The sequence below is a fragment of the Protopterus annectens genome, chromosome 6.part1 (assembly GCF_019279795.1).
Source record: "Protopterus annectens isolate FY-2018-M chromosome 6.part1, PAN1.0, whole genome shotgun sequence".
In the NCBI taxonomy this organism is placed as follows: domain Eukaryota; kingdom Metazoa; phylum Chordata; order Ceratodontiformes; family Protopteridae; genus Protopterus; species Protopterus annectens.
The window spans coordinates 289,084,658-289,111,336 of NC_056738.1; the positions used below are offsets into that span (position 1 = coordinate 289,084,658).

The window sequence follows — 26,679 nt, forward strand, 5'->3', positions numbered from 1 at the left end:
GCCATTCTTATCACTTTTTTTTACAAATATAGGGTAACATTGAAAACAAACCTTCCTTTATGCTAAAGTTGTTTCAGTTTACATTGAGTAAGGCAATTCATCTCCCTGGTTTTCCCCAAAAACCTGAAAATAAGGGAGAAATAAATGTATGCATTCTAGGTGGCCACAGGCAACTTGAATACTAGATTGACAGGAAAAAAAAAACTTTCAGGTCATCTGATGAGTTATTTACTCTGAAGGTAAGAAAAGGGGAAAATCAGTGTCAAAACAGGCAATCTCTAAATGGATGTCTCATGATATTGCTTTTTCTTTTTCCTCACCATAACAAGATATTTTCAATGTCAGGGCCCACTCTACCAGTGGCAACTTCTGTGATTTTTTTGGATGGGAGTGGTTTCTAGAAATATACCATAGGCAGCAGTGTGGTCATCTGTACAAACCTTTACCAAGTACTACAAAACAGATTTCATTTTCTAGTTCCAGGCTGGCTTTGCTAGGACTGCCCACCAAGGGCTCATGAACTCTGCTCCTTTAAGCTATAATATTTGTCCCATATAGCTTTGGCTACTGCACTGATATAATGCGGTGGTGGTGCTGCGGTAGCGTTGTCGCCTCACAGTAAGACGCTGTCTGGTTTGATTCTCAGCTAGAGCGTCTTCTGCGTGGAGACATGCATGAATGAACGTACCTTCGTTGAAGGTTGTGCGTCAGAGCTGGCAACTCGGTACGTAAAAATCAACTGCCAATCATTAGCGGACCGGAGTTCCGCTGTGGCGACCCCTAACCGGGAAAAGCCGAAAGACACAACAACAACTGTGAAAGTAAACTTAGCTATAATAGCAGATGTTCAAATAAATCATTGTTGCAGTAGATAGACCCTCCCTCGATCCCCCTCTTTTTTTATTTTCTTTCTTTTCATAGGTTCATACGAGGCTATCTGCCCTAGGGCATTTATAAGCCTAGCCAGAGTGTGTTTGGCTTTCGCCACCCATTTTAAATAAATTTTGCTATGCCCTTTTTCAAGGTTGGTATACTGTGCCTCTGTCTAACAGTGACACAGAAGTGGTACCCGGGGTAAACCTACGATCTCCCATCCACTCATCAAGATTCCTCTTGAAGAGAGTCAATGAGGGACTCTGTCTAACCTGGACTGGGATTTCATTCCAGAGTGAAGGGAGCCTCTGGGTTATGAATCTGTCCCTCCAGCATGTCCTATTTATTTCAGTGCTGAGGTTCAAGTCTCTCGAGCGCGTAGCTCGATGGGATTTGGATTTTCTGAGGTGCAGCATGTCCATTAATTCCGGGTTGGACATGGCTTTATATGTCAGGCACAGATCGCCTCTGAGCAGGTGGTATGCCACTGAGTAGAGCTGGAGTTTCTTTAACCGGGCAGCATATGGGATCTGTTTGAGCCCTTTGATCCTCTCGGTGAGGTACTTTTGGGGTCTTTCCAGTTGCTGCAGGTGTCTGGTAAGGTACATCTCAAAAGGGGCATTGTAGTCAATTATGGGCCTGATGAAGGATGAGTAAAGAGGCACGATGACCACCCCTGATCTAGATGTGAATCCCTTCATGATTAGGTGGGCTATTTAAAATGTTTTTCTAACCACTTTGGCCACGTGGTTGTCAAATGAGAGATTGCTATCAACTTGGGTCCCCAGGTCCCTAATTACTACTTCTGTACTTAATGGATTACCACCTATGTGGTAATTTGTGGGCACTTTGTTTTTGCCAAAGGGGATGACTATACACTTTTTGGCATTTAGCTTGAGGCCATGGCTCTGGCACCAGTTGTCTGTTTCTATGAGGCCCTTTTGGAGGATGCTTGTGTCGGCTGGAGAGTCGATTATGGCGCCCAGTTTGCAGTCATCTGCGAACTTGGTCAGCCACAGTCCTTCCATGTTGGCCTGTACTTCCGAGAAATATATACCGAACAACAGAGGTCCCAGGACTGAGCCTTGTGGGACGCCACTTGTAACTGGTTTGGAGTCTGACATGGCTCCAGCAATTCTAACCATGTAGGTTCTGTCCTAGAGCCAGTTTGCAACCCATCTAGTGACATAGGGGTTTATATTTAAGCTGGTGAGCTTATCTGTAATGCCCAAATGGGGTATTGTATCGAAGGCTTTTGCGAGGTCCAGGTAGGCTGTGTGGACCACCTTCCCCTCGTCAATGGCCTTGGTGACTGCTTCAAAGAAATTGACCAGGTTTAAGAGGCAGGTTCTGCCCTTAACAAAGATGAACTGGGTAGGATCCAGTGTCTGTAGGTCCTCAATATCTTTATTTATGAGGTCCATGATGATCCTTTCCATAGCTTTGCAGACCAAGCTAGTCAGGCTTATCGGGCGATAGTTTCCAGGATCCGTTGAGGCACCACCTTTGTGGAGAGGGACCACTGTTGCTGTACGCCACTCTTTGGGTACATACCCTGTAGTAAGGCTGAGATTGAACAGTAGTTTTATGTTTGGGTTTAGCTCTTCTTGGAGTTCATGTAGGAGGCAGCTCGGGACACCATCTGGTCCCATTGATGCTGTGTTTTTTACTTTGGAGAGGGCGGCTCTTACCTGAGCATCTGAGATGTCAGGGGGGCAGCACTCTGCTGGGATAGATATTTGCCCTTTTGGTGGGGGGGGGTTTGCTCTGAACCTGTCAGCTAGGATGTTGGCAATGTCTGTGGGTTCGGTGTATTTTTTGTCATATTGGACTAATTCTGAGCATATCTGGGAATTCCCACCCAGGTTCCTAACATAACTAAAGAAAGCCTTGTGATTATCCTTAGTGTCCTGTGCAATTTTTCTCTCAAAGCTGGCCTTAGACGATTTTATGAGTGCCCGTAGTTTTTTGCTAATACTGATCAGAGATGCCTTCCCTTTTTGGGATTTTGCTCTATCATGTAGTAGTTTCCTCCTTCTATTGTATAGTTTGTTTATGGCTGGGGTCCACCAGACAGGACGTCTGCCTTTGGAGGATTGGGTCTTGGTTTTATTTGGGATTGAATGATCCATGCATTCTTGAAAGTGTTCATAGAATGCGTTTATAAAGGATTCTGCAGTCTGGGCCGTATTTTCCACAGGCCCGGGGGCTTTGAAGGATTCCACCTCGGTTTTGAGGAGTGTGAAATTTGCTTTAGAGAAGTTTTTCACTGTGGTTTTCTGGGCAGGGGGTGGGGTCAGGATGTGAATATCCAGTGAGATTAGTTTATGGTCTGATCTTACCAGTGAGGGATACACTTCTGGTCTGGAGCATAGAGTCCCCATGTTTGTGATGATCAGGTCCAGTATGTTTTCCCCTCTTGTGGGAGTGGTAACAAGTTGTTCCATAGCATTTGAGTTTATAAATTCTAATAACCTTTGGGCTAGGGTGTTGGAGCTAGAGTAATGCTCCCAGTCTATGTTTGGGTAGTTGAAGTCGCCCAATATAATGGTGTTTGGAGAGACCTTCATATTTTCCAGTGTTCTCAGGAAGGCCGAGTGGGATTCCTGGGTTTGGGAGGGTGGTCTGTAGCAGGCTATAAACTGGAAGGCAGTTTTACCCACTGTTAGTTGCACATGGATAGTCTCTGATGCTTCGTGCTGTGCCACCAACCTGGAGGTGTGGGTATCTTTGACGAATATTGATACTCCCCTTCCTTTTGTGGTTCAGTCCAAGTTTTGGGGCCGAAAAGCATGGTATGAGGTATAACCTGGTAGTGCTGGGGTGCTCTCGGGAGCCTTGAACCAGGTTTCTGTTACTGCACAGATATCGATGTTCTCCATGCTAAGGAGAGTTTCAAGTGCGTGCATCTTGAGGTTTAGACTTCTGGTGTTGAGTAGCATTACTCTTAGTTTCTTATCCCTTGTGATACCTATGGAGGTGGGTTTGTCTTTTGAGCCTTCCCTAAAAAAGGCACTATGGAGGTAGCACGAGCCTTTGCCAATATCTGAAAGCCCAGGGGTGACAGGTGCAAGCCGTCCCTAGCGAAGCATTGTGGCTTGTCGAGCATGTCATCCCAGGCTGACAGGCATTGGATCCCCTTTCAATGACACCAATACTTAAGCCAATTGTTGAAATTGATCATCTTGTCTTCATATTGTGGCATCATTCTTGGTGAGGGTAAGATGCTACTCAAGGTCAGGGTCATACCGGCCTGGGCTGCATGCTCAGAAAGCTCCTCTATGTCTCTTTTCATGTAGTCCAGGGAGGTACGTCTCAGGTCATTCACACCAGCATGGGCAATGACTGAGTCATATTTGTACTTGCCTTGGAGTGACCTGAGTGCTTGTGTTATGTGGCAGATCCTAGTGCCCGACACGCAGCTCACCGTGACCTTCTCCTTGTTCAGCCTGGTGAGCGGGACGTCAGTGTGCCTGACGATAGAGTCACCTATTACAAATGTATCAGGTGTGTTGTTTAGCCTTAAGGGCTGTGACTGTTCGGCACACTGGCTTTGTGAGCTATGTGTTGCACGTGTTTTATTTTGGGGTAGCGGTTGGTTGGGTGTCTGCTTTGGAGGTCTCTGCTGCTTAGACAGATTTTTATTTAGAGCCTCCGAGTATGTTTTTGTGTGTTTATGTGTTTGGTTTACTGTCGTGGTAGGTCTATGTGAGACCGGAATTGTAGTGAGTGTGGTTTCCTTCTCCTCCTGACTGGTTACGGCAATACTGAGTTGAGAGAGCTTAGCCTCCAGTTTGGCTATATGGTTGCATCTCTCACATGTGTTGAAATTTGTTGAGAGGAGGAGAGGGTTGTCTGTGTACATGAGGCAGTTGTAACATTGCCTCAAGATTCCCAGATTCACCAGCTGGACCGGAGAGGAGATTGACAACTGACCTTTGGACATACTAGAATAGTATTGGGAATTCCTTTATAATTGAAAAAAAGGGCCAGTGGGGAACAAGGTACTCAAGGGGAGTTTGTGAGGGTGTAGTGCTTTTAATTTTTTAGTGCTGACTTATATAATTGCTTTAGTGAGCAAGTGCCAGGTAACTTAAATGCAATGTGTTACAGGTAACTTAAATGCAAAAACAACAAACAGTAACTTTCTTTCAAGTGAAACAAGGAAATAAGTACGGTAAGCAATGCAGATATCACTAGGGATCCACAGGGTGATTTTGCTAGGGTGAGGTATTTTTATTACTGCTATACCTGTTTGATCTAGTTTCCCTTTTCTGATGTTAGAAGGCTCTGAAGTTTTGTTGCCATATTCCCTGATTTTATACTGCTTTCCTCAAGCTTTGCACTGGCTAGAGTTCATGGAAAGATGTCCTAAAGCTTTGGAAGCTGGCAAGCTAGTCGGATCGTTGGCAGGATATGTTTTGTATAGCTTAGACTACTGCAGCTGTGACCTACTCAAACATCTCCTGTTGCAGTAAGTTAACTTATACAACTGTAGTTTTCTAGTAATCATTGTTGTATTATACTTTATTCTTTATAATTATTGACATTACCAATACCTTTTCCACTTGTTAAGAGTTTACTAGCACTTTTTCTATTTTTTCTGTGGTTCTTTCTCATGAGATTTTTTTTCTGTGAGAATGTGTGATCTCGCTGGTTGCTGTTTCTTGCCAGGTTACAGTGAAATTGTACTTTAGCTGGATTATTGACGTGAGTTCATTTATGTATGGTTAGGGAGCTTGTTTATTTGTTACTGTTGGTTTCATTTTACTTTTTCTACATTTTTTCTTACATTTCTGTTATTTTTTTCACTTTCATCATTTTGTACTTGTACTTTGTTCAAACTAAAGTGAATCTCTCTTCATAGGTAACCCAAAATTTAAAGGCATAAATGTGTTTCTAATACCCTTTGCAGCTTATGCAGTAAATATGCTGAGTTTGAAACACAACTTTTTAAACAGACATCTGACATCATTGAAATCCCTGAATTTCTGCTAAGACAAGGAGACATAGTCTCTTGCTGTACCCAAGCAGTGGAAAAAAAAAACATTCCAAAGGTAAAGGCCAGGACCTTGTATTGGTGGAGGTGTTACTACTCCTTATTATCAAAAATTTCAGTAGCACTGTACATCTTCCATTAACACCTCAAAGTTCTCAGTCGGATAGTCTGTGATTGCAGTATTGAAAATGCTCTTAAACCTCAATATGATATCTATTTGCCTCCCTGCTTACTCAAACTGCTGTTGATTAAGAATTGACATCTATTTTGTATAATTCTGCATGCAGGAATTCACTTGTCCAAGGAGATTTTAGTCTTCACTGTCAGTCTAATCTAACTTTCTTCCCTATGCCATTTTAACCATGCATGGCTTGTACTAATTTCTTGAAAGATCAGCTTGACATAATTCTCCTTGCTTAAATACGTAATGTACTTGATTTTGTACTGGTCAGCCTTTATGATTCTCTACTCCCTCAGATGACTGCCCTTACTTCAGTGACATTGTCTAATGTTGTCCACTTTTTCTGCCAAGAAGGCACACCAGCTTCATAAGAGTATCCCCTAAAATGTAAAGAAATGAGACCAAGTGTCACTCCTCTAGTCAGGATGAAATAGACAAGCATTGTGGATTCTGTTCAAGCAGCTTTATTCTGTACATAGTAGAAATGAAGCTAAGTAACTTTAACATATATACAGACTAGTTGTCTCATGCATAGATGTTCTCACACTGGCTGTACTCACAAAATAGCACAGAAGCTAACATGTGCTTGTTATTTATATGCATGTTCAGGTCTTAGAAATACTTCTTAAAGGTACAACACACATCATCCTACACTGAGTATTCAACTTGTGGCTTGAACTGGCAGTGCTAGCTGGTCACCTGTCACTGAGGAGGAAGACTGCAATATTGCTTTAAGGTATTTTTTTAATATTTTCATTTCTTTGCAAGAAAAAAAATGCTGTTCATTAAAAATAGGAGGAAACCATATACATTAGCTGTCTTAAAAACTACAAACACCATACTCAAGACAAAATCAGTCTACCTGAAAAAAGGAAAAGAAAAAGTAATTCTGGAAAGACATTAATAATCCTCAGGATGGAAAGTGCAGCACCAGCCTATTGTCTAATTGTGTATGACTTTAATACATTTACAGCCCTCTTTTTTTTCTTGTGCTTCAACTGCTATGAGGATAATGCTTCTTCATCAGTTGACTTGAACACCACCATAGAATCCCTATTTCACTTTACTACTGATTTTTATTTTTCATCAGATACCCTATGTGATGGCTGAAGGAAACTCCTACCTATAGAAAGGCAATCTCTGTTGGCTTTCTTACAAAATTATTGAAGGCCTGTGATGCTTTCATTCACTCCCCCTCTGCATGTCATTAACAACTCACTCTCTGGTGGTGTATTACTTTACCTATGGAAATCTGCATACATTGATCAAATGTGTAAACAAGGATGGAGCACAAACCTCTACATCCTATTGGCATATCACACTGCTGTCTCACTTGGTAAAATATTGAAGAAGGCTGCTACCTCAGACTTGCAAAATAACACTAAAGCAAATGTCCTACTTTCCAGCCAAAAGCATGGATTCAGAAAGGATCACAGTGCCAGTACTCCTTTGATCTTTCACTGATGCACACTGCTGTATTATGGACACAGGTACCTTACAAATGCCATTTACATTGATCTGTTCAAGGCTTTTGACCTTGTTATCCATCCCTTACTGACTAAAGACCTGTCACTGTATTATTTTAGTTTCACCTCACAAAACTGATTCTTCCAGTATCTGCATGGAAGGTAAGTACTTAGCAATCAGTCTACAGAACGTTACAAGCCTAGTTAGTGAACCATATTCAACAGTTTCCTCCAGTGGGAGACAGCTTAAGGTTGCTCATTTAATCATGTAGTTTCATCTTTAAGGTGGCAACGGTGACATGTAGTGAAAGTATTTTCAAAATGATGGATACATGTGGATATGACTCTATTAAGCCTATGTATTTGAGTATTTTAATGTACATTTTTTCTGCGAAGAAATACAAACTCAAGGAGGGTCAGACCTTTCATGAATCAAAACTCTAGACACAGATCACCACAGAGGAGTCAATAAAAGGCGGATTAGCAGTTTATCTGGATAACTGAGGTTATTTTAAGACTTTGATCTTTTTAGTTAGCAATCTTTGAGTTATCCCAAGTTGAGTGAAATGTTTAAGCATATACATACCAAACAGGTATTATATTCAATAATAGGTCTACTGAGAGATGAGTAAAAAATAGTTAAAACTTTCACAGATCTAGGGCAGATTCCTTTGGACAGTAGATAAGCTAGAGAGAGGGCTTTACAAACTACTGTGAAGATATGACAGGCAAAATATAAAGAGTTATCGACAAGATTGCTTAATTCTTTTATGACAGTGTCTGATTGAAAGAGTATGTCACTTATATGATATTATCCAGAAATATTTTGTTTACCAAAATATACTATAATACAATTTTCATGTTTAATTTGAGATGTCTTTCATACCTCTCAACTGTACCAAATTCCTCAGAATTTCCCGGTTTTGAGGCTAAAATAATGGGGTACCATGAATTCCCTGAGTGGCGTTTTCAAATCATGAGTTTTTTTCTTTATGTGTCAGTTATGCAGTCTGGCATTTTGTACATTGAGGATGATGCCTTGCCTTGCTCCTTATATCCTAGAGGATGGAGTGATATTTATTTTACAAGTTTTGTACTTTAAAAGGATAATGGTAAAAAAGATAGTAAAAATCTCTCTCAGTTCAATCAATCCATGCTATTCAGCACATCGAGCAATGAGTGCTCTCTAGCACTTGTTTCTGTAGCGGTTAAAGTTTGTACAAAGACGGGACTATCGTTACTTTAACTGTCCTTACACAACATTGTTAGAAGGCTTTGTTGGAAGTTCATCTGTCACAAACTCAGCCTACTACTATAAGAATAATTCCCTTATCTTCATGGATAAAACATGTGATATTGAATGGACTCTGCAGCAGCCTCGTCTTTGGAATCTGTAACTACATTTGAAATGTAACATAAATTATTGCAAGCCATAGTTATCAAATATTAAAGTAATCCAGTTTACATTAAGGATCCGTTTAGGGGAGAATTTTTGCAAATCTGCAAAAGTGCAAATGCTACGGTTCCAACCTGTGACACCTCTTAAGTTACCCAAGAGCTACTGACCCCCCCACCCAAATAGTACTTTTTCCAAGTCCTTATTTCCATTTTGTTTAAATCTCCTTTACACTAACTGGAAAGTCCAACATTTTTGCACATGATTGTAAATTAATTTCTTGTACAGTCCTTGCAATACAGGAACCAACTTTTTCATTCAATGATACCCATTTTCAGGTATGAGCATTCCACAAATAGACATATACATGTAAAAGTGCAGATACCAGTAACATGTTTTTACATTGATATCCTGTGTTTGAATAGCTTGTTTATCCAGCAGTAAGTCTCATACTTGCTTGCACCCTAGAAAATTCATGGCAGGTGTACATAACCTCTGAATGTGCCACACTTCTGTGAATGTCAGATGTCTTCTCCATGCGCTCATTACTACAGTGCCATTGCGCGGGGTGACTCTGAAGGGGGTGACCCCACTCTTCACACTTCATTGGAACAAACTCAGCATGAATTGCTCCATCTCTTTTGTTACAGTGAGCCTGGGAATGCTGTAAATGTCTCACACCTTTCTAGCTGGTTCTAAGATGCAGTCTTCGTAGCGTATCACTCTGTAATTTCCAACTTTAATTGCTAGATGAGATTTCTGCAAACTGTCTTTTAGGTGAACGCAGAGGACCCCCATCACTTCTAAAGTGACATGGCTGGAGTTAGTCTTGGAGCTCTTTTGACTTGTGCTGGGCAAGGGGGACCTGTGATGCATCTCTCTAGAATCTGCTGATTCTTACCACATAGATTAGAGTATAACCGAGAATTTGCTATTGCTCTGTGATCCTGGACTAGATAGATCACTTTAATATTGACATCTAGGTCTTCCATCAAGGGAAGCAACACCTCTAGATCGAACAAGCAAATCCCTTTGACCTCCATTGTGCTGTGTTTTTTGCACATATTCTCCAGAGTCTCAAGGCTTTGTGCTGGACATAAAACTTTCCAGATGTGCCACAAAGGTTCATAGAGGTAGAACGCTTTAGGGTTCTGGTTAAACATTTCACCGAAAAAAGATGAGTCCGTCCTCCATGTAGCAAAAATAAAAATATTAATTATTTTGTTTTGTCTTTCCCATTTTAGCTAGTAGCGATGAGGGGTGGACTAAAAAACACTCTGCGATGCAAACTTAGTGCTGGAGAAGTAGGGCCATGCATGACAAGCTCAGCACCAACAGCAAGCTGGGATTTTAAAAAATGCAATACATTTTTCTATTCATCTTGACATTTTATGCATAATGTAAAATAAAAATGCTCATCCCCAGCTGCCACTGGTAGAACACTCGAGTGAAACTTTATCTGCTGTATCTTTTGATAACAAGGCTTGTTATTCCCCACAGGCATAATAAGTGCAATGGATTTTCGTTACAGCTGACTCTGATGGTTGTTCCTTTTCTGTTTGTTTACCATTTTTTTTTTCTGTAGACTTTTATGGTGCATTTGTTTCAAGCACATTGAACATCGTATTAAGTTTATATATCAGGGCAGTGTGATTGACAGATACAGCCTCTGAAGCTCCCTAAGCTGCCTGCACTTAAGGTAACCAAACAATAATTTAAAGAAACTACTTTGAAGTCATGATTCTAAAGCAAGAATGTTCTCAGTCCCCATAAACTTGTCTTGTGGGGATGTGACTGTTTCAACAAGAATGGATAGGTACAATTATACCCTTTCACATGATTCCCAATTGAGACAATGAATACTGGAATGAACCTTGTGGCTTTAAAATTACTGTTTCCCTGCTTGGAGAGTTCACCAAGCTGGCGCCCAGGTGTGACCGGCATTAATAGACAGCACCATAATTTTATGAGAAACTAACCAAAAGTATGAGATGAAAATCTGGGCAGTTTAGGTATGATGAGGACTGAAACAGTTTTTGAAAGGTAGGGACTGAAATAATACATAGAACCAAATGATTGTGTGTACCCAGTGGGTATTTAAAGCCGGAGTAATTCAGTGACATATAGAACAATGAGATGTGAATTGAAAGTGCATAACTTTTAAGAAAGTATAGGTTCATTATCTATCGATGCTATCAGACAAAATTTTTATCAAAATTTTGACAAGGCATTAAATAAGATATGTATGTATGACTGTTATTGGAGCTCAGTATTGATCACATCAAAGAATGTCAGTTTTTAAGGGCTGTCATAAAGTTTTATAGGAATTCTGATGCTAACTAAATATAATTTTATATTGAGTTATATTTAGGCCTGTTCTGTTCTGCAGTGAACTGCTCCATCCGTCTTACTGTAAAAGAAAAAGGTCAAATTGTATTATTGGCTTAAAGTTACAGGATTTCTTTACCATCAGTCCCGCACCTTTACAAATGTCTTTTCATACACAGCTATATTGCAGAAACTTGAGATTTTGCAACAAATCGCAATGGCCTGAATTCAGTTCATTTTTTTACTAAAATAAAGACTCAGCTGTTGTAAGAGTGCTTGTTGTTTCCTAGATGTGTGTGTCTGGGCAAAGAGGCAAGCAGGTAATCGAAGAATGGGTGGGGGGTGAGCTGGGTGGGGAGGGGGCAGTAGTAAAAATTCTAATGTGCACACCACATCGTATATGCATTTCGCTACAGGTAACGTGCGTGACATTCCATAAAAGTTGAGAATTTAAGCACGTTAACACTAAATGCAACACAGTTAATTCATGCAGTGCATGGAGTCTTGCTGCGTACAGCCGCAGCAGTACTATTACATGATTAAATACGACTATCCAGTATCTTAACGTGACCACAATTTTTCTACAATGCAGAGAGGTTTGGGGGGCTAAACTGAGTAACTGACCTTATAGATGACAGCTGCGAGATGTGTGACAATTAAAAGCATCATCTCATAATCCTGGCTAAAATTTACACTGTTTTAAAACCAGATTTGTAAAACACACAGCTGTAGGCATGCTACTACAAGTTACACAAGTCACTTATTTGTTTAATTATGCCGATCCACCCCCAGAAAATATTGTAAGGTTAGCGATGTTACCTAAATTTTGCAAGGGTTACAGTATATGGTACATATGGTGACAAGAAGAAAACAAGTAATCTGCACTGCCCCTCTTAACCATGTCTCTGTCTCTCAGAGCAAGAGCAAGAAATCTGGACAAAGACACAAATAATGGTGGGACAAAGGCCCAGAAATTGGGACAGATTTTAAATATTGCTCCTGTAAACTCAGTTGTTAGAATAACAGCGTTTATTGTATTATCTGAGGGGTATGATGTATGAAATCCAATTGTCTATCATTATTTATTATTATTTAGTGTCTTTAATCTTCATGTTGGTATCCCACAATTCCATTGGAGCGGGTCGGGTTACATGATTATGTGTGCAAATTTTATGTTAATCAGTGTCCTTATTTTTGGCCAGTTGTACCTACTTTTCATGGGCCTTTGTCCAGATATTTGATCTTTCCAGGTTGAGAGGTATGACGTCTGTCCTTGTACCAGCTGTCAACACAGTCGAACCCATGTTGCAGCAATTGTGAGCCAGTGGAAGATTGAATAACGATATCCGATTTACAGTATCTCTAAATGTAGACAGTCATATGTCAGGAGTGTTTGCCTGAAGGTCTGAGATACAGATACCAAATAGGAAATGGCCCAGCCATGAGCCCTGTGTTGTATCACTGATAACTGTTTTGTTTTCAGAAGCGACACCTGCACCAATAAAAACATGGACCACATGGATTCCATCAGACAAGTTAGCAATCCATCACATATCATTTATATTCGGATTTACAAGTCTGTCAAAAATGGCTAGATAGGGAATAGAAATGGTTAGGTCTAGATATCTGTGCGTGTGTGTGTACTGCATACCTGTTATCCCCGGCTTTCATGACTTTCTCAAGGAAATTAACGAGGTTAAAGAGGAAGGAGCTGTATTTGACATAGACTAATTATTAGGGTCCATGGTTTCAATGTGCATATTAATGAGTTGCTTCCATAGCTTTATATATGACGCAGGAGAGGCTAATTGATTTATAGTTACCAGAGTCTGTGGATGGGCCACTTTTGTGCAACACCATTACAGTGGCAGTTTTCTAGGCTACATGAATCTAACTAATGGAGATGCTTAGCTTGAAGAGTTTAAGAACAAATCAGATAGGACATATTTGGTACTGATAATCAAACAAGCACCCCAGAATGTTGTTAGTGTCTATGAATGAGGTGTTCTTAGCTTTTGAGATGGCTTAGAAATTCCCCAATACCCACTGTTTGCAATCTTTCACAGAAAAATGCAAGCAATGTGTGATCACCTGCTTTTTGATTAGCTGTGCAGGATTTTTTGTCTGTATGATGCTCACACAATTTGACCACCTGAATGGCACTGTGTGTGTGTGTAAATATATGTACATGTATATATATGTGTATATATATATATATATATATATATATATATATATATATATATATATATATATATATATGGGTCGAGGACACATGCTCGACTAGCATATGTCCGAATCACGAAACATCGAACACACATACACTAAAGCGCTTAACATCAAAAAGCACTTCCGTGTATGCGTAGTTCAAAAAAGAAATCTGTTTCTGCAGGGGGGCTTTGCCCACCTGCACCCCCCACACTCCCCTTACTTTATTATTCTCACTCCGAGATCGCACTACAGTAGGGAAAAGGGAATTTTCCCTTACCCGCACTGTAGTCCGATCTACGAAACAGGCACACATACATGGAATCGCTATCGATAATGAGCCCGCAAGCACATAGAGCCCATGGTTTAAATGACAAGGTTTCACTTAAACCTTTTTTAATGAAGCTTCCATATGCACATTAGATATATAATTTTTGAAATGCATAGTTATAACATTGAATAGTTAGTATTAACATAGACTCATGAAAGTATGTTATGTATATGCATTAATATTTTTAGAAATGTGAGATTAATTTTTAATGTATTTATGTAAATGTATATGTTTATATATGTTTGCACAAGTTTTCTGATCGTATTAATGAGAGAAGTAATTAATATTGTGCTTTTGTTGCATGTTATGTTGAATTATATTAAGTTTTAGAAATAGATGTATGTGGTTTTAAAGGATTAATTGTTTTTTATGATGTCATTATGATAGTAAGTGATTGGATTAATTAATTTTTTAAAAAAGTTATATAAGCGTATGTGTGACATGAACAGTTATACTTTGGAAGTCTGATGAAACGTTTGCTAGAACGTGAAAGCGCTTACTATTGGATCCTGTATATGTTTTTCACTTTGGATTAAATTGAGCTAAATAATAGCTGTGGCGAGCCTCTTCTGTTGTTGTTTTGCTATCTTGAATTTTGTTCTGAAGAGGCACCTTGCTCAGGACTGACTGGTTGTTATTGCATGGTAAATGCTAGAAGTCTAAACCAGAAACTGCACTCACTGGAATTAGTCCTCAACCTGGAAGATGCTGACATTCGGTCACTCACAGAAACCTGGCTAAATGGTGCGGCATGTATCCCAGCTATACCAGGTTGCATTTCCTTCAACACATTCATATTACAAACTGAAGGCATGTGAACTAAAGCTGGTGGTGTATCAATATTCATTAAAGATAAATATACCTCTAGACTGGTTAAACAGCACAATTCCCTTGAATTCTTTCAGGTGCATTTGACTGTATGTAAGACCCCTTTTCAGGTCATTGCCCACTATAGGACCCCCTCCATGAATCAGGACATCACTCAGCCTACTTGGATCTACTTGAGTCAGTCAAGATATAACCGAACACCATGGTTTTGGGTGACTTTAATTACCTCTCCATAGACTGGGTAAATTATGTGTTCTAACTCACTTGCCCAAAGGTTCCTGGACGTTAACTCTAGTGCCCTGGACCAGCTGGTTGACACACCCACAAGGGACTTAAACATCCTGGATCTGGTGTTCACTAACATGGTGTACCGCTGAACCATCCCCCAGTTTGTGGCCATCCCTGGTGAGACCTGACCACAAATCAGTCTCGTTAGAAGTAACTATAACACAAGACCCCCCCCCCCCCCAGCAACAACTAAACTAAAAAACTTCTCCAAGGCCAATTACAACCACTTACATGATGGCATAAATAGCTTCATAGCCCCTCCCCCCGCTGATGGAACAGACACCTATGCTGAGTTATACAATAGTGCTTTATATAAGCACTTGTAGAATTGTAAAATAAAACAAGCCGTGAACCAGCAGTTGACAGTCGACAAAAGTATATTTATTATTTTAAGCGCTTTTCGTCAGCTCTGTAGGCTGACTTCTTCAGAAACACAGCAACTGACAATGTGAACCATATAAAAAGGTTGGTCAATCAACCTACATTCAACAATTAGCAACTTTAACTCAAATTTAAAGCAACAACACCCATAACAATTGACAAATGGGTAATACCTATGTTCGTAATAGAAGCAGAAGGGAACAAAAAACATATACACTTGTTAATTTAAAACACATATAGTTTTGTTAAAAATATTTAAATAAATTATTATTGAGTATTTCAAAATGTATGAAAAATGTATGCAATGTTATGTTAACATAAACACCACCTAAAAAATATATATATAAGGTACTATTATCTTCTAATACAAAGATAACGGAAATGTTATATGTAAAATAGAAAAATTTTTATAAATAGTAAAAAAATTTTTGTGAATTATCAAAAATGTTTTATATATAAAATATTTTTTATATATAGTATTCCCAAAAAAATAATAATATTGTGTTTTTAATGCACTGGACCCTATATTTAGGTTACAAGTTTCATGTCATACATATTTATAGTAATGTTAAACTTGTCTTCCGATAGGAAGATGAGAATGTTATATGTGTAATATGACATAATATAGAGTTCCCAGAAAATATGATCTGTTTTTAATAAACTAGACCTATATTAGGTTACAAGTTTTATATCTAACATATTGGTAGTAATATTGAAAGATTAAAAATATCAAAATATCAAAGCAGTCATCTCTTTAGACTGTTCAATTTTAATATACTTCCAATTGAACAAGACTCATTTAATCCAGGGTGGCTATACGCATTCAACCTCACCTGCCATTTTAATTCTAATTCCTCCAGTTTCAAGTTTGTAGGGCCTCCCCTTGGGTCAATTCTCACATGATCGATGGCCATAAATCTAAAACCATGGTTTGAGTAGCCCGCCATATGTTTTGCAAGTGCATTCTCAAGTTTCCCTTTCCTAATGGCGTACAGGTGTTCGTACATCCTTTCCCATAATCTTCTTTCGGTTTTACCGATATAGAATGCTGGACAGGATGTACACCTAGCTAGGTAAGTAATAAATGTAGAGTTGCAATCAAATTTACTCTTCAACTTAAATTTTAATTTAGACTAAACGAGTTACCTTCGTATACGTATTTACAGTAGTTACAATTCAGGCATTTATGCATACCAGGACATCTCACTGTAGATGTATCATGCCTTTCTAACAGAGTTTTAGTGTTATTCCCTTTCCTATAAACTATCATAGGTCGTTCACCTAGCTTTTCATATAACTCAGGTTGCATTTTAAACAAGTCCCAGTTTTTCTTCAGTATAGATAAACAAAGGGTACTCGCTGTGCTAAAAGTGGTTATAAACTTAACAGTAGAGTTGTTATTAAGTTGTTCACTATTTAATACCATACTCTTCCCATATCCACATTGGCCCCTTTCCACCAAGTTTGCAACACTATCCATAAGAGGTATTTCAGTGTTAGCTCTCAGAAGTGGCAAGTACATGTTATTATGTCTTTTGTCCATTACCTCCTGTACTATTGGATCAAGAAAGGTTTCGGGATAACCTCTATGGATGAACATTTTCCGTATGTCAGCACATTCCTTAAGAAAATCCTCATCCAAACTAACCATTCTAGAAGCTCTTACCAGCTGCCCTTTCACAACCGATTTCTTCTGATGGTAAGGATGGCAGCTGGTATAATGGAGGAAGGTGTTGGAATATTGTAGATTTTCTGAAAATATTGGCTGTAAACGCGTTTAAGTTATAATTTTTACTTAAGTGGATGTCCAAATAAGCAATAGTGTCACAGTGGAATGTGTAAGTGAATTGAAGAAAATCAGTAGTGTTGTTAAAGTATTCAATGATTTGATGACCATCACTCTCACTACCTTTAAATAAAATGAAAATGTCATCCAAAAACCTTGTATAAAACAGGAAAGTATCAGAGAACCTATTGCCTTTAAAAACAAACTCTGATTCCCAATAGACCATTACCAAATTTGCTACACTTCCTCCGCAAGGCGAACCCATGGCAACCCCTATTTTTTGCAAAAAGAATTCATTGAGGTGCAAGAAATAGTTGTTTGTTAAAACCAAGTCCATAAGGACAGATACTAGGTTAATTTCCCTAGTGGGGGCATTATGTTTCATAAGCATGAAACCTACCCATTCTAGTGCAACCTCATGGGGTATACTAGTGTACAGGTCCTTTACATCAATTGTGAGGAAGTTGTAGTTCTTGTCGAAACTCAAGGTATCAATGTTCTTCAAAAAAGTCCAAGAGTCTTTACAAATTTGGGACTCCTTGGCCAAGTGTTTTTGCAAAATGGCATCCAAAACCCTAGCACAAGAGTATGTAGGAGATCCCCTACTGTCCACCAAAGGTCTCAATGGCGGATTCTCGATACACTTGTGGATTTTAGGGATACCAAATATACAAGGGTATCTGGGATATGACATTACCAGATAGTTGTATGTCTTTTGGTCTATCTGACCTTCAATGAACAGGTCCTCAATACAATTCCTAATAGTACTGTAGGCTCTATTCACCTCACAACGGGTACTATGTGCGTATGCTTCAGTGTTGAGCAATTCGTTCATCCTATTCTGATAGTCACTCATACTAAAAACTACTAGTCCACCACCCTTATCGGGTTTACAAAACCTAAGCCCTTGAGTGGTAAGGTAATGGATCAGTTCTCTTTCATCATTACTTATGTTAGTAGGAGAATTCCTATCATTCTTATAAATGTCCACATGTCTTACATCTAATTCGCAACATTTCTCAAAGAGGTCAAGAGCAGGGTGCAAAGGAGGGTTATAAGTACTAGGCACGTGAAATCTATCATTAGAGTCGAACACATTACCCATGGACACCTGGAAATTCAATTTCCTAACAAACGTTTTAATGTCTAAAATTGTATTAGTTAGGTCCCATGGTTTTGATGGGATGAAAGTGAGTCCCTTAGATAAAAGGTCGACCATTTCAGTCCCAATTTCTATAGTACTAAAATTGTATACATTGAAATCACCAGTAGTGTTCGAAATAATAGCAGGTGGACCTTTACTATACTCCAAAGAATCAATCACATTAGGCCTAGAGTTGAAATCATTCATATCAGTGGCAAGGTTAGACGAATCAAAGTTAACCCCATTGGGCCCAGATGTAAGGTCATTCGTATCAGTAACAGGATCGGGCAAGTCGTAGTTGACAGTCAAGTTCAAAGCTGAGACAATATCAGTTTGAGATGTTATTTCCTGTGGCCGTTGTAAGGCCGTTTGTCTTTTACTGGAATTTGTTGATTTTCTCTGCTTCGGTCTGGCCCCGGTGAAGGGGCCCTGCTGAAAATTTGGATCCCGTGACACTTGTCTATCAGATTGGGCACTTCGCAATCTGTTACACCATGGTGTACCCCTACCTCCTTGTCCTTGGGGCTCAGATGGGCCTAGGTCGTAGCTGGTGTTGTTGGACTCGAAGTCCTCAACAAGGTCACAAGGTCCTTGCTGTATGACATTCTGGTCCTTATTATATAGGTAGGATTTTTTGGGAATTACCGTTCCCTTGCCCCAAACCTGAGCCACTGATGGAGTGGGGTAAGCAGTGCCCAAACTGTATGCTTTTATGTCTCTATCAAGTTTTTTGATTTTATTAGTTTCCAGTTTGGGCATGTATTGGTCAATACTATTGAAAATACGATCATAATCATATTTGTATCAGCCAAATTCATAGTGTGCTTGTATGCTAGTATCCAATTCCATTACATAACAGGAAAGGTCGCTGACTGAGATGGTGTAGTGTTTAATTATAGTCTCAATCAGTTCAAACCCTTGGCGGTCAAACAAAGAAACCAAATCTTTGTGGAAAGCAGACCCATTTTCTATCCCAGTAGGGTATGACACCCGTCTTAAGCCTTTAGGGACAACCTTTCTAGTTAGACACTCTTGAAAGTAAGATATTTCAAGCTGTAACTTTTTAAGTTTCACTAGACAGGAGTTGAATAACTTAAGTTTGTTACCGATTAGATTGTTGTCATCTTCAGCTGTTTACCTCCTTGAGTTATCAGTTAATTGAGGAGTATTCTCACCATTTAGACAAAAAACATTTTTTAACCAAGCAGTAAATGAGGAAACAATTTTATTACCTTTTAAATGCTGCATTTAGCTTCCAGATGGTCCAAGAGGTCTACTTGGTACATACTGGTAAGATTCTCCAAGCTCAGCAACACTTGTTGGTAATGACACCTCAATTGGTCTTCCAGGTTGTTTAGGGGACAATTGGTGATTTGGAATGGCCACATTTGGATCCGCTTCGTTGTTAGCGTTAGCGTGTTCATCCATACCTGACCTAACGGTATTGTCAGTAGAGCGTATAGGATGCATTTTAGTACGCTGAGTGTTCGTAGTATCCACAATAAGCGCACCAGAAGCGTTGTTACAGACACGTTGATTTGCATCATTAAAGGATCTCGCATCATTATTTGTGTACAGCCTTTCAACTTCCACCCTGTTCACCTGAGAATTAGGTGAAGTAGGTGTTCCTTCCACTTCACTGTTGAATTGCCACCTAACTGACTCGGAAAGAGTCAAAACAGACTGTTTTAAACTACGCTGGTCTAAATCCAGCTTGTCCAATCCAGATAAAATACCGTCAAGTTTAGATGCCAAGACGTCCCAAGAACTGCCCATGACCGGAGTGGTGTTCACATCCAGCTGAGTTGTTTTGTAGCACCCCTGGAGTGTCCAAAGGATTGAATTGACTGTCACTACTGTTCACGCCTGTCGCCATAAAACCAAAAAACTCAAGCAAAAACAAACTAGTAAAATAAAACAAGCCATGAACCAGCAGTTGACAGTCGACAAAAGTATATTTATTATTTTAAGCGCTTTTCGTCAGCTCTGTAGGCTGACTTCTTCAGAAACACAGCAACTGACAATGTAAGCCATATAAAAAGGTTGGTCAATCAACCTACATTTAACAATTGGCAACTTTAACTCAAATTTAAAGCAACAACACCCATAACAATTGACAAACACAATATTATTATTTTTTTGGGAATACTATATATAAAAAATATTTTATATATAAAACATTTTTGATAATTCACAAAAATTTTTTACTATTTATAAAATTTTTTTTTACATATAACATTTCCGTTATCTTTGTATTAGAAGGTAATAGTACCATATATATATATATTTTAGGTGGTGTTTATGTTAACATAACATTGCATACATTTTCAAACATTTTGAAATACTCAATAATAATTTATTTAAATATTTTTAACAAAACTATATGTGTTTTAAATTAACAAGTGTATATGTTTTTTATTCCCTTCTGCTTCTATTACGAACATAGGTATTACCCATTTGTCAATTGTTATGGGTGTTGTTGCTTTAAATTTGAGTTAAAGTTGCTAATTGTTAAATGTAGGTTGATTGACCAACCTTTTTATATGGTTCACATTGTCAGCTGCTGTGTTTCTGAAGAAGTCAGCCTACAGAGCTGAAGAAAAGCGCTTAAAATAATAAATATAGTTTTGTCTACTGTCAACTGCTGGTTCACGGCTTGTTTTATTTTACTAGTCTGTTTTTGCTTGAGTTTTTTGGTTACTTGTAGAATTGTATTGACTCTGCCATACCTGATAGAACCAAAGCAAGATCTTCAAGGAAAAACAAACCTGCATGGTGGACAACTGCCATTAATAGGCTATATAATAGGAGAAAGAAATCACTGTCTAAGAGTAGGAAGGAACGGTCTCAAAACTGTTAACACTACCTCCTCAACTTAAACAAGAAAACAAGACTCCTAGTAAAATCCTCCAAAGCTAACTACAAATCCAAATTAGCTTCCCTATCTAAGGATAACCACAAGGCATTCTTTAGTTACATCTGTCACCTCAAAGGTAAGACCCAGATTTGTATTGAACTCATAGTTAATGGTACTGCATATATAGAACCAGTGGATATAGCAAACTTGCTGGCTGACAAGTTCAGTGAAAACTTTACTCCCCTATCCCTGCCACATATACCCCAAATTATCCTTAACACCTTTTCCCCACCTAGTATCTCTGAAGAGCAGGCCTTAAATACCATCTCCAAGGCCAAAAATACAGCCTGTATTGGACCAGACAACATCCTGGGTTGTGTTCTACATGGGTTAAAGCAGGAATTAGCATCACCATTGAGCACTCTTTTCAATCACAACCTAAGCACTGGCTTCATCCCAGCAGAATGGAAGGCAGCTACCTTCCTCCCTTTGCACAAAGGGGGTGCATCCATGGACCCTGCAGACTATAGACCCATTAGCCTGACCAACCTTATCTGCAAGGCCATGGAAAGAATCTCTGTAAACCTTAACAAAGATATAGGAAATATCCAAATGCTTGACCTTACTCAATTTTGTTTTTTCAAGGGGAAGATCATGCCTGTTAAACTTGATGGACCTCTTCAAGACAGTCACCAAAGCCCTTGACAAGGGCAAATCTGTGTATATGGCTGGGCTACCTAGACCTAGCCAAGGCCTTTGACACAATACCCCACGCAGGCATCATTGATAAACTCACCCAGCTGGGTACCAGACTATATATTGTCAGGTGTGTTGCAAACTGGCTCACTGATAGAACTCATATGGTCAAAATAGGGGACTCCACCTCCTCCAGCAGACCCATAACCAGTGGTGTTCCACAGGGATTGGGACCCCTACTATTCTGAATCTGCTTCTGCAAAGTACAGGCTAAAACTAAAGGACTGAGTCTGATAAAGTTTGCTGATATCTGCAAACTGGGAGCAATCATTGAAACACCTAGCGATGTCAACATCCTCCAAGAAGGTCTTACACAGAGTAATGACTGGTGCCAAAGTCATGGCCTTAAACTTAATGCAAAAAAATGCATTAGCATCCCCTTCAGCAAGGGTGATGTGCTTGCAAACTACCACATCAATAGCAATACCCTAAGCACACAGTCAGTGGTGAGAGATCTGGGCATACAGGTTGACAGCAACCTTAACTTCGATCACCATGTATTCACAGTGATAAGAAGGGCATTTTATATTGCTCATCTCATAAGTAAGGGTATTGCCTCCAGAAAAAAATAGGATATAACACCTGTACTCTTTCCTCATCAGTCCAATAATAGAGTACAATGATCTCTAATGCAGCAATTGCAGAGGCCACAAAGGTTCCTTAGAAGGAAAATTCAGGGTCTCCAATATCTGTCCTATGCAGACAAACTGAAGTCATTGACACTTTACTCTGTATCGTACAGACTGCTCAGAGGTGACCTGTGCCTTGCATATAGAGCAATCTCTGATGCAGCTTTAATTGAAGTGCTGCACAATCGCAAGTCAAATGGCGCATGGGTCACTCTCTCAGAGGACCTTAACCAACAAAACTTGTTGGAGAGACAGATTTGTCTCACAGAGGTTGCCTCATCCTTGGAACAAGCTTCCTCTTCATGTTAAACAAAGCTCCTCGTTGGCCTTATTTAAACACAGTTTGGACGATTAGATGGGTAACCAGAAATTCTCCCCTCTTGGACAGGGGTAATAAGTGCTGATTTTAGTGTCTGCTTGAACCAGACACCCTTGGGAATATGGATTGAACTTGACTAGGCTTGTAACGGCCCTGGGGCTGTTTATATATATATATATATATATATATATATATATATATATATATATATATATATATATATACATACACACGCACACATTACACTGGTGACCTTCTAATGCTCAAGCACAAATGCTCATTCCCCAAATCATCGAAAATTAGAAATGATAAAAAACACATCTTTTTTTTGCATGGACAAGCCCACATACACCTCCCACACCCACTAATAATTATGTACACCAACTTCAGGATTGCACTACAGTGGATAAGGGGCAAATTTTCCAGTCCCAGCTGGCAGGGATGAATAGCCAATATGAGTGATCAGCTGATATTCAATCATGCATACTGGCTTTTTTCCTTTCAGTGAAATAAACTCCGGACCAAAGGCAAGTATCGTGTGTATATAAATATATATATATATATATCTATGTGTGTGTATATATTTTTGTTTTTATATTTATGTGTGTCTACACTAAATGTTAATGTCCATAATGTCCGTAAAAAAAATGAAACTAACCTACGCATGCTGTGATACATAAGTTTGAAGCATGCAAATAAAAACAATGTTTTTTACTCCCCTGAATCTCCTTCCCACTGCTGTTTATGTATTTCAAATCCAAGATTGCACAATATTGGGGAATGGGGCATATTACCCAAATTATAACAGTCTCACTCAGCTGTTGATAAAATGTTTTTTTTTGGCCAAAACGTATCAACAAAACAGCTGTCAGGTATTCCAACAGTTGACGTAAGAGATTCCTCCTTAACGCGCACACAGACATGCACATATATATCTACCCACACAGGTTCATAGGTTTAGTAATAGGCTGTCTGCTCTTGTGGACTATTTTAAGCCTAGTGAAGCTTCCCAACCCAAAGGTAAGAATCAAATCCTGTACCTCGAATCTGTGAAGTAAACACCCCAACCAGATTTTATATAATATTATGTGTTGTGTGTGTGTGTTGGTGCAGTGATAAGCATTGTCACCTCACAGCAAGAGGTTCTCTGGTTCGATCCTCGGCTGGGGTGCCTTCTTTGTGGAGTCTGCATGTCCTCCCTGTGGTCTCGTGGGTTTCCTCCGGGTGCTCCGGTTTCCTCCCACATCCCAAAGACATGCAGTAGGTGGATTGGACACTCTAAATTGACCCTAGGTGTGAGTGCGTGTGTGTGTGCCTTCTGTGGAAGGTTGGGTGCCGGGCTGGCAACTCGACAGTGTAAAACTCCACTGCCAGTCATGAGCGGACAGGTGATCCGCTGTGGCGACCCCTAACCGGGAAAAGCCGAAAGAAGAAGAAGAGATGTGTTGTGTATCAGTCTTCTTTATGCAAGGACTCTTATCACTTCCAAATTTACAAAAGAGGGTTTTATACCTAATTTCCCCTGTAATGACACCAAAGACTGCATGGGTAGTTTCACCATAAATTTATTATTTTGTCAGCAGTGCCAGAATTCTTTGTTTTTCTCACCCATCTTAATACTACTGTTATAATCATTAGAACTGCTAAGAAATGTATTACAAACATACTGAATGCAGCAAGAGCCCCCCTGAATTCAGATAGCACAGTTGAGTGAGGTACTCACCATAACAACAGATCTATAGGACCGAGACTCTTACCACAATCAAATGACCCTGCCTCTGTCATGTCCTGTATTTTTAAGGTTTGAAAGCATACCCTGCTATGCTTTCTAGTAATTGTGAGCTGGGAATCCAACAAGACATTTCAGACTGTTATGTATAGGGAACTCATTCCCTGGTAGAAGAGCTGGAATATCACATGGGAGGCTGACTTTTATACATGCATTCAAACCTCATTGATGCTGTAAGCCTTCTGCAATAAAGAGGTAACACTAATGATAATTCTGAAACTGCATGACAGAAACCCAATCAAATCTAAAACATGTGAAACTGTAAAAGCAGGCACCGATACCTTCAAACCTTGAAATTTGTTGTTACTGGTTAAAACAAAAATCCCATGCTCCCTTGCTATTTATATATACTAGCCCAGATCTCTGTACCTTAAAGTAAGCAGATTATGCTGATGTCTTTTTCACATAGGAAATACATCACACATAAGTGATCAGAGGTATCTGACATGTCTGGTTCCCTGCTTGGGCAGAACTTATCAACAGAAAGAATACCACAGGAGAAGTGAATGTAGTGATGGCCTATCTCTTACACATATGCTGGTGTGAAAAGTACCACTTGAAATGCAGTTTAGTGAAGAACTTTATATATGTAACAAAGGTTACTATGAATACTTCTGTAATAAGATGAGTTTTTGAAAAATGAAAAACTTTGTTGATATGAAACCTGTTAACAACATTTTGTATTATTCAGGTTACAGGTTTGCAAGCCACTCTTAAAAATATATTATCTGGACGTGAATTCTCGCTTGCTGAATCTGAAGGTACAGTATTCCATTTATTTTATTTTATTTATACATACATACATACATTTGTCTGTTTTATTTATTTATTGATTGTGTCCTAATTGTAGTAGACTTGCTCTTTTGTAAATTTCACACTTGCTTCTGTGTTTTAAACTGATTTCATATCATGTCAATAAAAGAAAATACACCCAAAAGAGCGAAAACTATAACATAAATACAAAAAATAAAAATAAAAATGCCACCACAGTGGTGCGACCACAATCCATGAACTGGAAAAACTTTGGTGACATTTACTATTAAAGTTTTTCCAGTTCATGGATTGTGGTCACTCCACTGTGGTGGTGTTTTTATTTTTATTTTCTTTTGTATTTATGATTTCAAATCATCCCCAGCATGCACCTTTATAGGTATGATCAGGCAACATATATAATCCATTTTTTTCAGGCTTTTAAGTGTTATACAAAAACTGTTAAAAGGACCATCAGTGGATAGTATTTATTCCAGTTGGCCATCACTGAAAGCTTTTAGACAAGCAGAATACCACCTCAAAACTTCTAACTTGTGATGTGTGCCAGCTCAAAAATGTTAAATAATTCCTTGCATCATTATTAAGTAAGAAAAATGCAATAATGCTACCCATATAACGATCATCCAAAGAGAAGAGGTGAAGAATAGACAAGTAAATGAAGAAAAGACAAAAGGGATTAATAATTTTAATACCTTTATTGAATTATCACTTTAATACATAGACAAACGTACATTTATATAAAAGCAAACAAACCATATTAACATGTTCCTAGTTTCAAACATTATACCCCAGATATATTAATTTGTATAACTATCATCAATCCATCATTCCATAAATTGCTGAAATCTTGCCTTCCCTTAAACCTCACTCCTCCTCCAAAATATTATTATGCATGTAGCGTTCTCACAATTTCCTTTTTTTTATGTAATTTTCTTCTACCGTTTTCTACCTTTTTTAATGATCCCACTTCCAGTTTCTTTATCTCTTACAATATTCAGTACTTCAAATGTTGTTGATTTACACTTTGATTTCCATTTTCTAGTAATTGCTTTTGCAGCAGCCACCAGAATTGCTATGTTTAGGTAATTCAGATTCTGTATCCCAGCTCAAAATAGTAATAATAATAATTTTCCTTAGTTACACCCATTTGCTCATCCAATATTTCTGACAGAGTACTCTGTAGGAATCTTTTTTATATCTGCCAACTTATTACACTCCTAAAGCATGTGTCACAGTTAACCTCTTTCTTCCCCAACACACCTCCAGTATTTTGCATCTACCCAAGGAAAACTTATTTGGAGTCTGCTTGGGGTATAAAAGTACCTGTGCAAACACTTCCAAGCAAAAAT

General features: G+C 38.9%; 1 protein-coding gene across 3 annotated transcripts in view; it reads left to right on the forward strand.

Annotated features, from left to right (window-relative positions):
• SPAG16 (sperm associated antigen 16) overlaps positions 1–26,679 on the forward strand; it is a 971,574-nt gene that overhangs the window by 748,166 nt on the left and 196,729 nt on the right. For all 3 annotated transcript variants that reach the window (XM_044075715.1, XM_044075714.1, XM_044075716.1), the window contains one exon: positions 25,251–25,320. In XM_044075715.1, coding sequence (XP_043931650.1) covers positions 25,251–25,320 — 70 coding nt within the window. The remainder of the gene's footprint in view (positions 1–25,250; positions 25,321–26,679) is intronic.